At 34.9% G+C, this 20,813-nt stretch overlaps 1 protein-coding gene across 1 annotated transcript in view; it reads left to right on the top strand.

Moving 5' to 3' along the window:
• The window catches only part of LOC140152482 (fasciculation and elongation protein zeta-2-like), an 86,537-nt gene extending 66,398 nt beyond the window's left edge, over positions 1 to 20,139 (top strand). Inside the window, 2 exon segments of the mRNA XM_072174811.1 lie at positions 11,072 to 11,137; positions 19,245 to 20,139. Coding sequence (XP_072030912.1) covers positions 11,072 to 11,137; positions 19,245 to 19,315 — 137 coding nt within the window. The 3' untranslated portion in view covers positions 19,316 to 20,139.
• Positions 20,140 to 20,813: the final 674 nt, after the last annotated feature.

Raw genomic sequence — 20,813 nt, 5'->3', positions numbered from 1 at the left:
TCTATACACACATCATTTTTTGATGCTAAATCAGACATATATTGGCCAATATACTAGGGTGATATTGACCAGTGAAGTGGTCATTACCTCAAGCATGTTGATGATTCCTTACCTTCGTTAGAAATACTGTAATCTCCTCATCTGTCAGGTAGTTTTCAGATTCACGTAACATCGTGAAATAAAATCAGAATTTACATTGCAGATTGTTTAGACTATAGAAAAATCACTTAATTCGTTTACATCGTGGAACATACTCTTTGCGTGGCTGTGCGTAGTAAGCTGTTGTAGGCAGATAACCTTGCAATATGGACGCGTAGAGTAGGCTCAGTAGCGCGCGCGTTGTACGCTCGTGTATTAGCATGATTAGTCGCGAGTAACAAGCGTAGTTGAATGTTCCACGATGTACACAAATTTAATAATTTTTCTATAGTCAATAATATTACATAAAGTAAAATACATGTCATTTACCTGGGTCAATTACAAATATCGAATCAATAATTGCTGGGCATAATTGACTTGTATTCATAAATAAAATCAGTGCTTTTTGTAGCAGTACTATGGTGTCCTTAAAAGGATGAAATTGAAAAAAGAATATATTGATCTTTTGGTATACAGGCAAGCTTTTTACATTTTTTACGGTTAAATGTTAAAATGTATTTCGAAGTATACTAGAGAATGTAAGCTGGTGCATGGTGCAGTGAATAGATTTTTGCCTTGGGTATGCAAGGTTCTGAGATCAATTGCTGCTGCTGGGGCCGCATGATGCAATAATGTTGGGTTCTTTAAATTTAGAGTTAATTAGCAACCTTAGTTAATATAAGGATTCAGGTGTATTCATGGGTGATTTGGAATCTGGGAAACAAGCCGTGAAAATTAACACTTGTATTCCGAGCAAGGCCTACATGTAAAAAAAAATTGTTTGATTAGCGTAACATAAAAAAAAAATTATATAGGGTAGGTAGGTAGGTAGGGGTGTTTTTTGTTTGTTTATTTGTTTGTTTTACTGTTAAAGCTGTAAGTTGCATTTGATAAGGCCCTTCGCACTTGATTATTAGTTTCCTGTTAAAAGATTTTGAAAAAGGGACGAGGTGACTTTTAATTATTAATTATTAATTATCTTTTATTTTCTTTATTTAGTTTGAACTATTACAAGCAACTATTGGCTCGTTTTGACTAGAGCGGGCATTTAATTATTTCACAACAATGTTTGATTTTATAAATAAGTGAAGGTGTAGTTGTACTCTTTGTTTATTAATCATTATTGTTGATATTATTAAAGTCAGAAAATGGCAAGTAGAAGTAGTTGAAAGTTATTTTAAAGGAGAAAATTAGAAATAAAAATAAAATAATTATTTTGAGATTTTCAATATTGGACGCGGAAGTGCAAAGGGCCTAAAGGCCTAAGAACTTTTTTCTGCTTTTTAATTAAATTTTGTTTTTTTTAAACTTGCTTTACTTACACCCCCTTCCCCAATCAGGATAAAATATCACTGATATCCACTATTTGGGCCGAAATTGCACTTTCCCCTGCAAATATTACCCCCCATCCCCATTCCCCCACAGAAAACATCCTGGCACTGCCACTGCATTATTATTAATTATTATTATAATTATTATTATTATTATAACTTACACTTTGCTCTGTTTTCTGACAGCGGATGCAAGTTTGAGTGTTTGAATAATACCTTTCCTAACCTGTTTTTCAGCAGCAACATTTTAGAACTGTAATAATAATGGCTGTGTAGCATGTATTATGCAATGCATGAAACTAGACGTAGTGTGAAACATTGTGCATCGTATAAATGTGTAGCATACCCTGGGAAACGTTCATTCAGGAACATAGTGATCATGAGCAATGAAGCACAACCATTACTTGACTGATTCCAAGTATAGTGGTTCATTACAATTTGACATCTCTACGTGTGATGCACCCACATAATTTATTTCACTCGGAAAGCTGAAGCTGCATTCATGGAATATGTCTCCATGAGAAATTGTCAAAAAAGATTTTGCAAAATGTAGCTTTTGATTAGATAGAACTCATTTGAAAGTCCAGAGCATTACTGTCTTATTTCATCAAATTTTGTATGTTTTTTGGGTCATTCCCAGCCACACATTCTCATCCTGCACTCCTAGCCTGAATCCTTCCCATCTACCAACTGCCAATGCTTGTTGTTGGTGAGGCTTGAAAAACACAGCATTCAAAAAGTCCTTAACAGGGTCAACAGGTTAACTTCAGCACAACTTAGCAGAATCAGTCCCCCAGATTCTGGGGTTAAACCAAAACACAATATGAACACTTAAGTTGGTTTCTCAGTCATCAACCCAGGGTATTGATGACTGAGCCTATTAATCGGCTCCTTTCCACATGTAATTTTAGACAGTGGCGTAGCGTCATAGGGGCACGGGGGGCATGTGACCCCAATCGATCTAAAATTTAAAAAAATCCCATTGGAAAATTGCTGAAAAATGGCTTGTGCCCCCCCCAATCAGACCCGTGGCCCCCAATCATGGTCGGTGCCCCCCAATCATGGTCGGTGCCCCCCAATGTGATGACCCACGCTACGACACTGATTTTAGACTTGTTATGAACCACCACTAGTCACATCTGTGAACCAAGTAGACCCCATTATCTGTAGATCAGCTTCACAATCACACATAGTTGGCGGAAATCATATGCAAGAACACTGTAAGTGCATTTTGATTCCATTGTCAGCTGTCAGCTGCAATTAATGTACTTGGAATCTCCTGACAGCACAATTTTTTTAAACACTTCAGTCTTTTATTGCTGCTAATAAGTCACATCTCTGCAGTTCATCATTTCAAGTTCATTCCTGTTTGTTTTAATCATTTGTAGATGTCACTAGGAAGCTATTTATGCAAGAAAGAGTTATTTATCAGCATAAAACGTGACATATGCTACATGGTCTTCATTTAGCAATGATTCCCAAGATGTTTTAGCTCATGGGCTTTGAGTAGTTTGTTTTGAGTATGCTATAATTGTAATGTGTATATGCATGCAGACTTTCAACCGATTTGACAGGATTTAAAATTGATCTCTTATTAGATGGTTGATATTGGAAATATTGAAAAGAATATCGCCGGAAGCAGCAATTTGTCTTGTTTATGCAGCAAGTTGTGTCCGATTTGGCAGAAAGGTGTACCTGCATCTAGCTCCCTTGTGTACTTATCTAAGGTGGTAGAATTCAGCCCTAATAGGACTGAAAGCCACAAAAAGCTACATCACTAAGCAAGTGCCAGAGCAAGTATGCAAAGGCACATATGGGCACGGAAAGCTTGGCTGTCCAAGGTATTCCCTGTGGTGCACTATCGCCTTTCCTTGAATAAAATGCTCAGGTGTGTTAGTATATCCATATAACATAAAGAATTTCGTCACATCAAGACCAGTTTAAATTTACGTTTCTGGACATTTCATCAACCATCGGTTGATTTCATCAGCATTCATCATTATTTCATTCTTCTATCACCGTTCATGTGTCTAGTACCAAAGGTGTCGCGGGTTCAAAAATGCACCCGAGAAAAAAATTCTCTCTATCTTCCTTCCTTCCTTCCTTCCTTCCTTCCTTCCTTCCTTCCTTCCTTCCTTCCTTCCTTCCTTCCTTCCTTCCTTCCTTCCTTCCTTCCTTCCTTCCTTCCTTCCTTCCTTCCTTCCTTCCTTCTTTCTTTTTTTCTTTCTTTCTTTCTTTCTTACTTTCTTTCTTTCTTTTCTTACAAAGCATGTGCTGCAATCACAGTTACACTGGTTTTGTAAAAGAATGACTTTCGAATAGGTCAAAATTTTCATACCTTCTTGTTTTTTGTAGGATCAAACAATATAGTGTAGGTTTTAAGCAAATAGTGGTATGAAAGTGGTAGTAAAAGCAGACAAAATCATGAAAAAATTTAATTGGCCGTGTATATTATGATATTGCATGCTCACGTGGTTCACAGGCACTGCATCTGCTCCGATTGCCCCCATTATTGACTAATCTTTATACACTGGAAAAAGGTATATATACGATATTAATCTCAGAGAATCAGTATCTATATTCATTTGATTTGCACAATTTGTAGGCTGGACTGTGTTCATGACCAGAACAGTTACACTTTTGCACAATATTTATTTTCCAACTTAAATGATGTTGACTCTGATAAATAATAAATTATTATAAATAATATACATGGTGGGAGACAGGAAATGCAGGTGCTTTCAGTATTGAAAAATATTCTATTTGAATTTTGCCATGAATATTATTTTTAGATTGATTATTTAGACAAATCATTTCTTGCGCTCAATAACTTGACAATTTAAAACCTGTTTTGATCTGGTGATTATTCTGTGATTTAAAACAGATTACATTTTAGAAGTAAATTTCAAAATGCATATTTTTCATTCAAGGATAGCTTGGATTGCATACATGGTGTGTTGATATGATACCTTGCATGCAACTCATTCAATCTCTCTTGATGTTCTATAGATAGCCCATCAATTTTGAGATAGGACTCTTTGAATTATTCAATACCTGCATACATAGGTTATTGAACTAGCAATAATAGTAGACCTAGCATGCAGATGTCTGTGTCTCCCTCCTCAGGGTTGTTATGATCATATATAAAGATGAACATTTTGACAAAATCTGACAATGTGACAAATATTGTCATGCTACCGTATTGAAGGGTTGGTGAAAGCAGACTGCATAATTCTGAACCTGGGGTATTTTAAGTCTGGTTATTACCCAAATGAATATTTAAGTGTTTTCACTGTTATCCATTGCCCTTGCACTATAAATGTCTTCTCTCCATTTATGCGGCCTCGTGTGATACAACCTCAAACCAGTGATATTTTTCGTATTGCATGAACAGACAGGGGGTAACGAATTTATCATTCAGTAGACATGAATTTAACACAAATAAATAAACAAATAAATAAATAAATAAATAACACCACAATCCTAAAATGATCAAGTTATAGGCCTACTCCAAACTCTTCCATGCATGCTTTACAGTTTTCCACCAGGCCATGTACTACAGCGCGCCATTGCCAACGCGAGACGCACACTTAGCGCTGACGCGCGGTGGTAGTGCGTAATTGCCGCCTCTACCGCAGATACGCCGATCAGCACAGTTTACAATACAACGCTGGTATGCAGGCCCGCTAATTGCCGGTACTGATAAAGAGCTGAATAATACGGCTATATATTGTACGGTAATTAATGAACGCTGAACAATACGAAATTATATCATTTGGCTATTAACCAATGAAATGTCGTTATTCATGTCTACTGAATGATAAAGCATTATACCCTGCCATAAATGTTTTACTTGACAGGCAAAAGTTGAAAATTAACAACTCTTCATTTGGAGCAAGTGTAAAAACAAGAAAATTAAAAACTGCCAGCCTCAAAACACACACTCGTTCAAGTTGTGAAATTTATTGACAGTATTTTGATAAAAGTTCTGCCAATACAGGTGTTATAATTATAGTCAAGTGCAGTGCAGTAAGTACGGTCAAGCTAAGGACATCTGGTACCATGACAAGATTTGCTTGATATCAAAAAGCCAGTCTTACAAACACTTTCAATCCCAGAATAGAATAGAAAGAAGGATGTCAGGTATACCTGAGGGAATGTCCATAGTCTGTCCTAGATACAAACGTGTGTGCTTCACCAGACGTTGGGTGGGCATTAGCATTGCCCATATGGAATACTTCACCTAGTTGCTTACGTAGATCAGTGCTTTTATTTTTGTTACACTCTGTTTTACACTTCAGTTGTAGCGTTGATGAAGTTAGACACACATGTAGCCAAAAGCAAACTTGCTAGGCAAGCGTACAAGAGTTAATCAGGTTGTGCGAAGCTAAATCATGCTGTTATTTCCCATAATTCAAACTCTTAGACTTTGTTTTGCTCACAGTGCAAAGTTTCACATAAATCATCAACTGAGTAAAATCATACTAACATTCTATACATGACACAGGACTTAAAAGAATACTATACTGTGCCAATAAAGTATCCTTACAGTTGGAAAAATAATCACAATTTTAAAACTGAACAATATTGGGGTAAATTTGTTTTTTAAATACATGTAGATGCAGTAGCTAATCCTGCACATTATGACACCACATTAAATCCAATGTTACCTCAAGAAGTAAAGTTACAAGCATTTGAATAGACGAAGGTCCAGTTTTAAAAGTGACAAACTGGCCTATACAAGGCGCAAAAAGATTCCATCAAGCGAAACAAAGAGACAACACAGTTTCTCCAATGAAGCGTTATTTAAAGCAGTTTTTATTTCAGTTTTTACTTCTCTGTACTTTTCAAAGCTTTCATTTTATTTGTCAGTTCTTTTGTTCCTTTTGTTTTAAATTAAACCCAAACACATAAATTAGCCATTCACCACTCTCAAACCAGATGTCTAGTCTGTGGAGTTTTGAATAGGCTAGTTTGTCACTTTTAAAACTGGACCTTCGTCAATCAAATGCTTGTAACTTTGCTTCTTGAAGTCACATCGGATTCAATGTGGTGCCATAATGTGCAGGATTAGCTAGTACATCTAAAAAAACAAATTTATCCCAATATTGTTCAGTTCGGAAATTGTGATTAATTTTCCAACTGTAAGGATACTTTATTGGCGCAGTATATATCCCATTACTAGTATGCTGTACTTTAAACATACCTACATAGGATTGAACTAACCTGGGATTTAAAAGAATATATTGCCCTGATTTTGCTAACATTTGAAACATTAACTATATCAGATAGGCTTACAGAAGTACTTATTTCCAAACCAATGTTATTCTTTGCAATAGCTAGTAGCAGTAATTTCCGACTACCGTGAAATAATCACCTGTCGCAAAGTCGGCTATATTTTTCTCTCGCACGCACGCTAACTTGCATAATGTCAACCCGGGTTTAAGTAAATAAACCCCTTCACCGGTTTGTAAATTGTTTATAGCGTTGGAAGCAAAGTTGTATCTCAAGGACTTCATTTGACTTGAAGCCCAAGGTTCTTAAAGTGGCTTATTCTGCAGTAGATGAGTGTTTATAGTGCATAAGCTCATCAACTAGATCACTTAATATGTAACTGTAGTGTAAACTTAATCATCTGTATGTGGATAACATATATACAACTGACAGAATTCCCCACCAAAAATATCTGGATTAAATGATTTACATTACAGTATATACAAGTGATCCCAAATGATATGTGTAGATTTGTCTAGTGGTTGTAGGAGGTAACATCCTGACAAAACAATGGGATATCCTCCCGGGGGGGTCACTCACTACTTGACTTGCTACGCCCCCGTGTCCAAGAAAAACGTCTAAAAGGGTATGTTTTTCACCACACAGCGGCGTCGACGCTCTTTTTGAAAAAGGGTACTTTTTCAGAAGGCATCGCCATTTAGGGACCTTTTTCAGCCAAATCCTTAGACGCTTAGGGTTAGTAATATTATTGTTTGAGTGAGTTTGCACTAATTTGATAAAAATCACCACTTTTTAATTGATTCTTGTTACTTTTGTGCATGTTTTCTTCAGTATCTATATGTCTGCAACATCAAAAAGACACCTTGGGTATCAAATTAGCTCATTTCCCTCTTTACGCCACTTAGGGTATCAATATAGATATTTCAAAGTTGACGCCATTTAGGGTATGGTTTTTGCATGTGCTACGCCATTTAGGGTATGATTTTGCATGTGTTTCGCCATTAAGGGGGGCAATTTGGTTATGTGAAAATTCGCCATTAAGGGTGCATTTCAGACGCGGGTGGGAGGCACTTTTGTGTGAGAGTGACCCCCCCCCCCCCAGGGTTATCCTATACTTGGTCCAACTCATAATATAGGCGAGACAAGTAATATTGTACATTGAAATAGAATAATGCAACACCTATGCAAAATGAGTTCAGCATATTGTGTGATTGACACTCATTTTACGCAAGCATAAGTTGGGACTTTGACATATTCAGTAACAAAGGATTTTGACCTATTACAAGTTAGATAAAGTATGAAAGAGTCTTGATTCTGCTCATGGAGAGAAAAATGGAAAACCTCTTGATTACTTAGCCACTCCCTGGAAATGTGACATACATGTGACATACATGTGGCATACATGTGACATACATGTGACATACATGTGACATACATGTGACATACATGTGACATACATGTGCCCAAAACATGCACTAAGTGATAAATGTGCAATACTTCAGGACACAGATTATTGTCCAAATCCAGGTCATTATTAAGATGTCGCTGGACACAGATTATCATTTGATTTCAGCCATTGCTTCGAAATGATGGGATGGGGTGCACTGTAGGTCCCCATTGTGACAATCCAATAATTACACAGGATGCTTTAGTCCAGATTCTCCAAGTGTAACATCTATATTTGAATGAAATAAAGATAAAGATGAAGATGTGTGGAAAGCATCTCATAATCCACTGGCCTCTTTTTATTGTAAATATCATACATAAAGCTGCAGGAAACTTTCAAGGGAAAATTGTCATAGGCGGAAAAATAAGTTTCTTTAATTTTTGAGTAATTAAGTTTGGGCTATTTTGCCACTAAAAATCATGACTTGAATACTTTCGTATGTGTGTTTGTGTGATAATGTAACATAGATTTATTATTTCAGGGAAACTCAAATCAAATTTGTGCTGCTAGGGTGTTGGGAAAGTAACCCAGTAGACATTAGTATTGGATTATAGTGCAGCCAGGGCAATGCTGCATTATTCTGCAAGGCAATCTGATTTGGTTACAGTTTGAAGAGTTCTGGTGCATTATTATTGTGATATACTCCATGTGCTGCCCTATGTTGTTTTATAAGCACATTTCTTTTTAAATAGCAATATTAATACAATAAATACACCAGGCAGCCTTTGGACTCATGCCATTTTGCATATGAACCCTTCAATTTATTAATGTGTAACATTGTTTAGAGACATCTCAGTTGAGAGATGGAATGGTGCTATGGCCAGCCTAGGGTGATCAAGGGTTCTTATTCAGATCAGGTAGGCTTGATTTGGGCTACTGGGGGCATTGAATTGGTCTAATTGAATGATGTAGAGTTATTAAATTTGATTGAATTGTTTTACACAGGGTACAAGATATCTCAACTCAACCCACACCTTTCTATATGCTCTTTGACTTTGATTATCTTGGAATATGCAAGGGTTATACAACTGTAAGACTCAATCAAGCAGAGGTACTACAGAGAGCTTTGGTACTACCTATACAAGTCTATACAAGTATAAAATTACAGAGAAATACAGGGGTAATCAACATGGAGTTCTAATTCTGCATTGATGTGTTACTTTCTAAATCCAGTCCAGTGACATTTTGACTTGCATAGCCATCTTGGTTCCTAGGTGGTTTGTCTTACCCATCTTAAATTGGGATGGAAATATTATAATGAAATATTTATTAATTTTACATAAGATAGCTGAAAGAATTATGTTTATACAAGGTGTCCCAGAATGATTTATACTGTGTTTGAACAAAATATTAAAAATATACAATGTATAGTAAACAGTGTATCTAATCTTAATAAGTGCAATACAATGCCACACATGTCTCCTCCTTATTCTGTGACTTTCATGGAAATAGCCTGAATCGTTTTTGCGTGACATTGCTATTACTGAAAATGGACGAAAACTGCATGTGTGTAATTTACAGTGTAAAGGCATCATAACACATGGATGCTTTATCACCATCACACATGGATGCTTTATCACCATCATCCAGCCGCACTGTGCAATATATTGGAGAAATCCTACATTCTTTTTTAGGAAATACACTAAATTTGGCACAGATGTAGAGCTTACAATACTAAATAATTCTTGATATGGGATTAAGTGAAACATTTCAATATGGCATCAGATATTTAGGTTGAAAAACATACTTTTTATGTGATTTTTACCCCAGTTTTTACCCAAAAATGTCATTATTACAGAGGATACAACTTCCTCAAGGATCCTCCGCAGTAAATTTTAATCTTCTTCGTCACGTATAGCTGTTGGTTTGCCAATATACTGTGGACATAAATGCATGCTGTGACACTAAGGACGAACCTTCTCTATACTTTTATGAAAAATCCATCTCTGCCGGTATTTCAAATGATGAAACTCACACACCGCAATAATTGGCTTCAAAACTGCCGCCAAAGAAAGAATAGTTTAAGGTCACTCAAGCGTAGTAAATCCTTTATTCCATACAAGGATTGCTTCGTAACATCATAAATAAACGATAGATATCGACTATTTAGTAGAAGTAAGAAGAGGACACAACAAATATACCGCATAACATTTTCCAAATAACTTTGTGCTGAACGGTTAGTAATTTTACAGATTTTCAGAATATGTTGCTTTGTGAAAACATGGAATTCACCATTTTTACGCAAATCCTCTCTAACTTCTACTAGAAACGTCCAATTTTTAAAATCTAAAAAATCTGAGAAACCTAAATATTTGTAGAACTTAAAATGCAAAACAATATGACCAATAGAAATGCCGTTCATACCTTAAAAATTCCATCTTTCCCGGTATAAATCATTCTGGGACACCTTGTATTTATCCTGTCTTATTTTATATACTGGGGTTTGTGACTGTGTTTCAAGAATCAAACACATTAAGTGAAAAGTTCCAATTTGATTAATGGTGATTACACCATAGTGTGGTACAAAAAGATTGTAAATCAAAACACGAACATTCTACATGTATCTTTAACTTGACAAACATACAGGAGCATCTAGTCAAATCCCAGCATAATTTTTTTAGATTAGCAACACATTTACAAGTATAGCAACACATTTACATAGTATACAAAATGACTTGTTAGTGCCAATTAACAAACATGTTATAGTGCGTTAAGGCTTCTCATTCTAAAAGTAATTTCAGATTTTCATTAGATCCCAGTAGATCTTCGACACATTAAAGCAAGCAGTTGTTCAGAAATATAAGCATTAGACTTACATCAAGGCTTGTCTTGTTGCAGACGTTTGTTGTAACTCACATTGGGTGTGTTGTATAAACCCATGTCATTAATTCAATATTATTTGTCTTATTTTATCTTTCAGTTCTGAGAGCAATTGATGCAGACAGCAAAGAAGTGCCTGACCTGCTGACAAGTTATATTCTCAAAGGTAATAGGAGAGAGTGATAACTAACTATGAATATGTTTATTTGTAATAAGGCCCGTAGCCAGGATTTTTTGGGGGTTGCTTATTTTGAAAAAGTGGACTTTTTTCCACGGGGGCAATTTTGTGAAAAGTGGACTTTCTTCCCCTGTGGACCTTTTTGGGCCAAAAAGCTTTAAAAATCTGATTTTGGCTCGCTACACACGCAAATTCTTAAATTGTGGGACTTTTTGTATACATTTGCCTTTTTTGGGGGGGGCTGCACCCCTGGCTACGTACGGCTCTGTTTATAATTCATCGAGGGCTGTCCACTGAAGATAGAAAGTGAAGTATTTAAATTAACTCTTTATTTGGTTATTGTTGTCTGGTAGAGATAAAAAAACAAGTTTTGCATAACTGGTTCTTGATAACATTTAATTGCTGTCTACTGTAGATAGCAAGCCTGTGGAATATGTTACTGGAGTTTGTAAGTTGGTAGATGGCTCTTATTTTTGATAACAACCAATGAATTATGTCAGTAATTATTTCTTTAAGTTCACTGTGTTTAATTGATATCTACTGTATATAGCAAATTCTATGAACTACATCAGCTATTGATTGTTTTGAAGTTCATTTTGTTTCATTGCCATCTACTTTAGATTCACCAAGCTGATGAACCATATCAGTTGTTATCATCAGTATAAATTATTCATGCACTGGTATTGCTATCTACTGTAGATAGCAAAAGTGTTAAACTACATCTGTGACATTATTCTTTTAATGTCATTATATTTTATTGATATCTACAGTAGATAGGAAACTGGTTTGCTAGGTATTGATTCCTATACATTCATTTTACCTCATTGCTATCCACTGTAGATTTTTAAAAAAAACCTAGTGCCAAATTCTTCCATTTTCTGACAATCTAAAAAAAAGGAAAAGTCCCAAAATGGGCTACATTGAGCTAGACATCAAATAAGATTTCACATAGCTACATTCACCGGTTTCGGAGACTAAACTTTTCATTGCGTTAATCTTTATTTATTCATATTTTGTGCATGTAAGATCAATTTTCACAATGCAAGTTTTAGTGGTTACCAACCAATTTCCAAAGGACTTGACAAATCATTTGCTGATGAATGGATCTCTGTGTATTACCATAGACAAAAATCAGGCTAAGTAAATTAGTCAAAGAAAGAGTTGCAGACATGCATACAGAAGACAGAGATTGACTGGTGATTGAATAGCAGTATACCAGTCACTCATGGGAAATCACCGAATTGACTGCATTTTGTTTTGGGATTGCACAAAATAGTAATATGAAACCTTAAGTTGTGTGATTGTGCATGGAAACAACATCAATGTTGTGTTCATTCAAGATACCATTAGCAAATCATAAAACATATCATAATTATTGTAATTCAAGTCAGTGAATTTAATTTGATTTCATATTTGCTTCTAGAAATGCAAGAGCTGTTTAATTTCAAAATGTAGAAGAATCTTATACCATTTGTCATTTTGAAATACTGAATGAGACCAGTGATAATACTGGTACTAGATTCAGATGTGCTAGTCCAAAAATATTGATTTTTTTTGCCAGTTTTACTAAACCAAGAGCAGGTATCTTATAAATGTACTCATGACCTACTCTGATCAAATAAAATAGTACACATACATTGGTGACCATATGATATGTTATTGACCAAATCCAATCTTGTTGTTTGATAGTGTGTCAAGGTTTCTCCTGATTAGTACAGTCATTCAGGCTAGTTTTGTTTTGATGCATGGAGATTGCACTATAATCAGTGAAAAGGTAGAGGCACTTTTGTTCCTTGAGTATTATAATATGCATTTTTTGTTATCATGAAATGTAGCATACATCTATTGAATTTATTACTTCAGGGTATTTTACTGATATTAAATATCAATAGTTATGAACAAATGAATCTTTGTTATTTTGGAGCTTTGCATTTTTTTTAAAATTTAAAGTGCAGTAGATAAAAAAATAGATTTCAATATATTAAAAATGAAGATTACTTTCCTTGAAGATTGCTATGTTAGAAAGTGAATGCGATATGATATTGAACAAATTTGATACTGCATCATCAGCATTTTAAGTATCATTTTCACAAAAGGTGTGTACATGGTTTCCTTTAAGAACAATGCGTGGGTACCTTGCGGGGGAAATGATAGCAATAGAGCTTTATGTGATGAAACGGGTAATCAATTGTGTATCATTTGCATGATATATGCAGGCTGGTGCTGCAGTCTCTTCCTTCACCTATTCATCCATTCAATTAACAGTGCACACACAAATAAAGGTGTTGAGAGCAGGTATAGTGTTACAGCATGATTAATGAACACACAGGTTATGCCTTGTCAGTGCCCTGTTCACTGCTTCAACAGAACAACTGAATTTTGTGAACATTTTAAATTGGTAAATGGTGTTTCACAATATCAATATGTCATTGTTCATCTTTTATTATATGGTGAAATTATATACCTGGCAGTGTAAGTCAACATGTATTAGTTACCAAGGAATAGTGGCAAAATCAAATTGCCACAAAAAAAGAAAATGTGTTATTGTGTTGTAAAGGCTTGGTAGCAACGTTGTCCATGTTGTTGTTTCATTATGTAGATGTAGGTTCAATAACACATCAAGGTTGAGGTGTGTCCCGGGAGATGTGTGTAGGAATATATGCAATTCTATTCTACTTACATCTATTGTTGTTAAGATAACAAGGAAAACAGGGGTTTTGAAACTGTATGAAACTAGTTTAGATATTTGTAAGAGTACAATGTCTACATGTTATACATTTTGAGTTACATAATGTACTTTTGACCCTCTGTGGAGTTTAGTTTAAAGTATGGCCAATTTGATGTATGCTAATTTGGCAAATTTTTAGGGAAGTCAAAATATTGTTGGTCTGGACAAAATTTATTTTCATTTACCAGGATAGCAAAACTTCCAACAATTTATTTTTGTGTTTCTTTTTGGGGAATCAAAATTACCATCCAAATGCCAAAGGCTTCCTAGATTTGTTCCAGTCCTTATCTTAATTTATGGCAATCTTTTCAAAAACGAGCTCTGCAGTATAAGTCAATATTTTCGCATACAGATATTTTCACAGTTCACAAACATTTTCACAGTTTGATGATTTTGTGGTTGTAGATTTCTTAGTAATTAGGCTTGATAATTAAAATTCCTTATCAAGCACATTTTTGGAGTGTTGAATTCACGGCCTGTGATAAATGCACAAAAATAAAACCACAAAAATGTTGGCTTATACCTTGCTCCTTGTGTTATTTCTGACCAAAGAAAGAAAAGAAACGGGATCAAACTGACATATGATAAGACAAAAGAAAACATTGGATTATTCTACCATCAGATGAAGCGATTTAAGATATAGCCCCTTGGCGATATAAGTTGCATGACTATTTGTCTGACCATCTCAGACTGCACATGAAATTGACCCATAGTTATACCTGAGGAGGAAACCTGACCCTAGATACTGATGGGTTTGCCGGACATTGGTATGGACGCATGCATGTTTGAATGTTTTATAGATGGAGGCCTTAATATCAACCTGTGTATTGGATGTCATTGTCCAACAACTGTGTATGGTGATTATGATGAGAAATACCATACCTGCTGTACAGTTATATTTCATCATAAGATTGAGATTTCATGTAATTTAATAATGTATGCATGGCACAAGCAGTGGTTCGTGACTACATTATTTATAACTCGGAAGTTAATTTTTGAGGAATTGGATGACAAAATCTGACATGAAAGGGCAAATCAAGATCTCATCAGCATTTATCTGAAAAACACTTTTATTTCATTTTCACCAATATAAAGCTTGCTAAAAATATAAACATTTATTGTGCAGTAATGTAAACTCACACAAGTGGTAAGACTTTACATGTATAGCATTCATTATCCTTTTTAAGAACCCCTTCAAAACTAACCAAAACCTGATCTTCTCCAACAAACATTGTTTCATTTGTACATTCTCCTCATGTAAGGAAGTGTTATCCATGGCCCCTTGATATTCATGTGTTTACTTGTGTCACATCTTACCAAAGATACATATTCAGAGCATAGAGTGCAACATGACAAAGCCTCCAGTTTGAAGGGTTCTCATCTTGAATACAGTGACTTTTATTGGCTGGGAGGCTGACTCCTATCAATAAACCTCAAGAGTTTCATTTCAAGTTTTTGCTAGATGCAAATATTTGTAGCATTAAATATGTTGAGATCAAATGTTATACCTAGGGCAGGGATTTCTTTACAAAAATAAAGTATGAGGATTGTATTTCCAAGTTTTCGGAATCTGATCAGATTTTGGTTTTTATTACATGCAGTGTTTGTAGCACAGCAATAGTTGAATTTGGAATGTGTTGATTGATGCTTTCCCATAATGCAATGCTTAAAATTGAGCTACATTACATTCAAGCTGAGATTAACATGTATTTCCGACTATTTCAGTGGCAGGTTTGAATCGTGTGCACTAACCTATTCCTGTGGGATGTATCCACATGCTTAGCCAATCGACTCAAAAAGACATGAAAGAAAGTCTGATTTAAATTTTGATTCGTTGGAAGATGTTCTTCTAGATTTAAGAACGTCTTATTCTACAGCAAATTTTCTTATCTCGGGTGATTTCAATGCCCGGTCAGGTACTGAACATGATTTTATTTTGGACGATTCATATGACTATATTCCAAGCATTGATCATGTTGATGTTTATAACGTAGATTCTTTCTGTGCAGCTCGCTGCTCTAAGGACAAAGTTGTTAATGTTTGGGGTCGTAGACTTATTGAGTTGTGTAAAGTACTTAATATTCACATCATGAATGGACGGTCAGAAAGAGATAAAGAAGGTGAATATACCTTTGTTAGTCACCAAGGTCTTAGTCTTGTGGATTATCTACTGGTGAGCAGCCAATTCTTTAATGCGGTGAATGATTTTGAAGTGACTATGCGTACTGAATCCGACCATCTACCTATCACCTGGTCTATTAAGACAGGAGCTTTGCATAACATGTTCACAAATAATATCAATGATACATGTAGTACAGGTAGCATTCATGAAAAGTATAAATGGAAAGACCAGTATGTTAATGAGTTTAGGTGCAATCTAGCTTCAAATGAGGTTTATGAACTTTTAAATGGGTGTGACAATGCGATAAATTCCAGTGACATAAGTAGTGCTACATCCCAGCTGATTAATGCATTGAAGTTGGCTGCAAATAACATGCTGTGTAAACCAAGTCGTAGTAATAATAATAATATGAAAAATGATGGTTGGTTTGATGATGAATGTAGAAGTATGAAAAAGAAAAAGCTTAATTTACTTAAGAAATTCAGAACAAAAAGAACTGAAACTGATTTAAGAAATTATATTGCTTGTCGGTCAGATTATAAGAAGTTATGTAAAACAAAAAAGACGTTTATAACAAAATGTTACAAACGGAGTTGGAAGATAAGGTCAATGACCCAAACGAGTTTTGGGAAACTCTTAGGAACATTTATTCTAAAAATGAGCCTAGAGTTGCAAATAATTTGGGTATTGATGATTGGTTTAATCACTTTCAAACTGTTTTTCAAAAAAATGATTTTGTGAATTTTGATCAAAATGAGGTTGAAGAAGAGAATTTGTTTGATCCAAATCGTGACGTCGAAGGGCTTAATGCTCCAATAAGTAGGCATGAAATTGAAGTTGCTGTTTCTAAAATGAATGTAAAAAGCTGTTGGTCCTGATGGACTACCAGCTGAGGTGTTTAAATTTTCTCTTGATTACATTTTGCCTTTGTTGGAAAGATATTTTAATTTAATTTTTGATACTGCTGTCATTCCAGATTCGTGGACAGTAAGTATTATTGTTCCAATTTTTAAGAAGGGCGATGTGAATAGTCCCTCAAATTACAGGCCTATTTCTCTTCTCGATGTCATAAGAAAAATTTTTATGTATATTATAAACAGTCGTTTGTATTCTTGGTGTGAAAATAATAATATTTTGCCTGAAAATCAAGCCGGTTTTAGGAAAGGCTACATGACTGTTGATAACATTTTTACACTCCATGGTATTATTCAAAAATTTTTGGTCAGAAAACGTGGTAAATGTTATTGTCTTTATGTTGATTTCTCGAGGGCCTTTGACAGCATACCTCGGGATAAGTTCCTTAAAAAATTAAGGATATTGGTGTTAATGGTAAATTGTATAATATTCTTTGTAATATAAACAATATTTTAAAATCGTGTATTAAAAGTGGCTCACATCTTTCAGATCTCTTTGATTGCCCCTTTGGTCTTCGTCAGGGCTGCCAAATTAGCCCTCTTTCCTTCTCAATTTTTATTAGTGAGCTTTCAAGACTTCTTGATGTTAATGGTGGTCGTGGAATTCAACTTGATAATAACACTGAAGTCAAATCATTGTTCTATGCAGATGATATTGTTTTAGTTGCAGATAGTGTTGATAGTTAAAAAAAACACATCGATGTTCTTGAATTGTTTTGTAATACTTGGGGCATGTCAGTAAATGTAGATAAGACCAAGGTTATCATAAACCGAAAAGGAGGCAAATCCGGAAGGTATGAAAAGTGGTTTTTTCAAGGTAAAGAGCTTGAAATTGTTAGCGCCTATAAATATCTTGGTGTAATGGTTTCAACTGGTAATACTTTTACTGAAGCAACCAAAACGCTTGCTATGCAAGCAACAAAAAGCAATGTATGCTTTAGAAAGTGCAATGAAAAAGGTTGGTGGTTTGCCCTTCTCTGCATATTTCAAAATTTTTGATTCAGTCATTGCACCTATTTTGCTTTATGGTTCTGAGATCTGGGGTGTAAAAAGATATGATGCGATTGAGAATGTACATATTAAGGCCTGTAAAAAGTTTTTAGGGGTATCGCATACAATACATCAAATAGTGCTTCTTTGGGTGAGTGCGGAAGACCCCTATGTATACTTTTCAGGTTGTGCGTTGTATAAAATATTGGTTGAAATTAATTTTTATGTCAAATGATAGATACCCAAAGAAATGTTATCTGATGCTTTTTAATTTAGATCAACGTGGTATGACAAATTGGACTACAAATATAAAACACTTATTGCAGACGTCTGGTTTCGGTGTAGTGTGGCAAACTCAAGATGTTGGTGATTTAAAATTATTTTTGTATATTTTTGCCACCAGAATTAGAGATATTTCCTTTCAAAATTGGTTCTCTGATATGAGTTCAAGGAATAAATTAAGAACCTACATTCAGTTCAAATCACTCCTTGCTCCTGAAAGGTACTTATTATTGATTAGAAATTTTGGTAAAAGAAGGGCCATGGCAAAATTAAGATGTTCCGATCACCCTCTCAGAATTGAAACTGGCAGGTGGAATAAAATAAACGCCGAGGAGAGGTTTTGCTATGAATTGTGCAATGATGGTAGTGTTGAAGATGAATATCACTTTGTTTTGGTATGTCCCTTTTTTCAGATTTTAAGAGATAAGTACATTCCTGTTTTTTATAGAGTCAATCCATCATTATATAAGTTTATCTCTTTGATGAAAAATGAAGATATTAATGTTATTCAAACACTTTCAGAGTTTATTTATATTGTTCTCAAACTCAGGTATAATATGCATTCTGATACATAATGTTTCTCTATTAATCTAAATTGTTGATTTTTCTTTCATATGCATGTAAATAATGTCTGTCACCGTGTAATTATTGTTTGCTTTGTACTATGGGCTGGAGGCCTACGTACTTAATAAAATACAATGAATGAATGAAGAAGGGTACTTTGTCCACACTCCACAAGCTGGTGATGTAAGCACTCAACATGAGATGATGCTCAAAATAGTTAAAATAAAATGTCTCAGTTTGGCAACATTACATCTTATGAATGAGCTAGTTATTAGGACTCAGAAATATGGAATGATGGGAAGGGGTGATTTGCTCTTATGATTTACCTCTATGACATTTACATAGAATGCATGTATCACAGTATTACCATAAGGGGACGTACTCAAACAAAATGTGCAGTTGTCAAGGAACCATCTGAAATGCTCAATTTACTCTGTCTTTATTGACCTAACCATTTCCAATTTTTTCCGTCTCTTTTCACTTCCTCTTATACAGTTTTGTTTGCTCCAGAGAATGAAGCATCATGTCCACCAGAGGGCCAGGCATTACCATTACAGATGAGGTAAAGAGATCTTCCCATCATGCTTTGCAACAGGTTACCATGGAAACTACTCAAAAGTATACACTGTGGATTAGTCTGTGAATGCCGCCGCAGGCAGGCAGCTCAGCAGCATCCGTCGGGGGATTTTCTTCTGCCGTTTTTTATATAAACTTTGCTCTCATGCCGGATATATTGTAAGATTTTTGTGTAGACGACTCATATCATGTAGTGTATTCCTCCAGTATGCAGCTTACAGTATATACATACCAAAATCAGCAAATACACAAGTAGAGTCCTTGTTCACGTATAGTTAACATATAGTCGTAGAGTGTATAACACTTAACTGTAGTCCATATGTTTAGGCTTTGTAGTTTGGATAATTCCTATCACATTTTATGACAGTGATGAAAATGCGAATGACCACTGCAATGCAGCTTACATTTTGTGAGCATTTATCAAGCCAGAAGTAATAAAATGAGCATACCTTTGAATAAAATAATAACTGGTATAGCCCCCCCCCCCCCAGGTGAATAAAAGAAACACATCCATTGCAAACAAGCAATGTTTTGAAAGAGGTTTCTAACATATTCTTGAGGACCAATTGTTTTATCGGCTGTTTCTAATTACTTACACTTGATACATACTACATCTGCACTCTGAAAATATGCCATAAGTGAGCGTAGCAATTTCATCTTGATCACTTCCTGGAACAATTGACCCTCATGAGGCTGCACATTTGCACTCAATCTGTAATAAACATGATAGCCCCTTATTTTAACAAATTAATATTTCAAAAGCAGGTTTGCAGTTGCAGTGTGGTAAACTTGAATCCACATGCAAATTTTTTTTTTAAATAATATGTCTTAAAAGATTGTAAATACAGTTTTGTTTATTTTTAAACTTGTTTACCATATGATCAGAAATACAACTTACAATGAAAGTGATTTATGAAAACCTGACAATTTCATTCCATTGTTATTTAAAGTTAATGTTGTAAAATTAATGTTATAACTGCACAGTTTATGGTATACTGAGTATGTGAGTGACAATCAAACTGTAGACAAGTATTAAAAGGCTACACAATCACACTCCTGTTTTGTACTGTGTTACAGTAGTTTTTTCCTCAAAGGAATTATACTGTAGAGATTGGGAGACATCTTAATAGCCAAATGTATAATATTATGGGAAATCTGCTGTATTGGATTGTCACACTTGTCATTGTTTCAAAGAGGGATAGAAATTGGCCATAATTTGCATCTTAGTGCAACAAAGGTTTGCACATGCAACATTTGTCAATACAATGCTTCTAAAATTTGAAACAGCATTTGAAACAGTCTGGAAGTATGATACATAATCCCCCTTCCATTACCAACATACAAACATGGTGGATTCTCAGTTCTTACAGTGTATATTAAATTCAACCTTTTTATAGCATCAGTGACAACAAAAAATAATTAATCTGACAAAAATGTCAATTTAGGGGTCTAAACTTGCCAGTTTACAAAACATTACATTTTTTCTTG

Source organism: Amphiura filiformis, chromosome 5, assembly GCF_039555335.1.
Source record: "Amphiura filiformis chromosome 5, Afil_fr2py, whole genome shotgun sequence".
NCBI lineage: Eukaryota > Metazoa > Echinodermata > Ophiuroidea > Amphilepidida > Amphiuridae > Amphiura > Amphiura filiformis.
The sequence above is the reverse complement of the archived record's forward strand: the minus strand, read 5'-3'. Positions and strand labels throughout refer to the sequence as shown.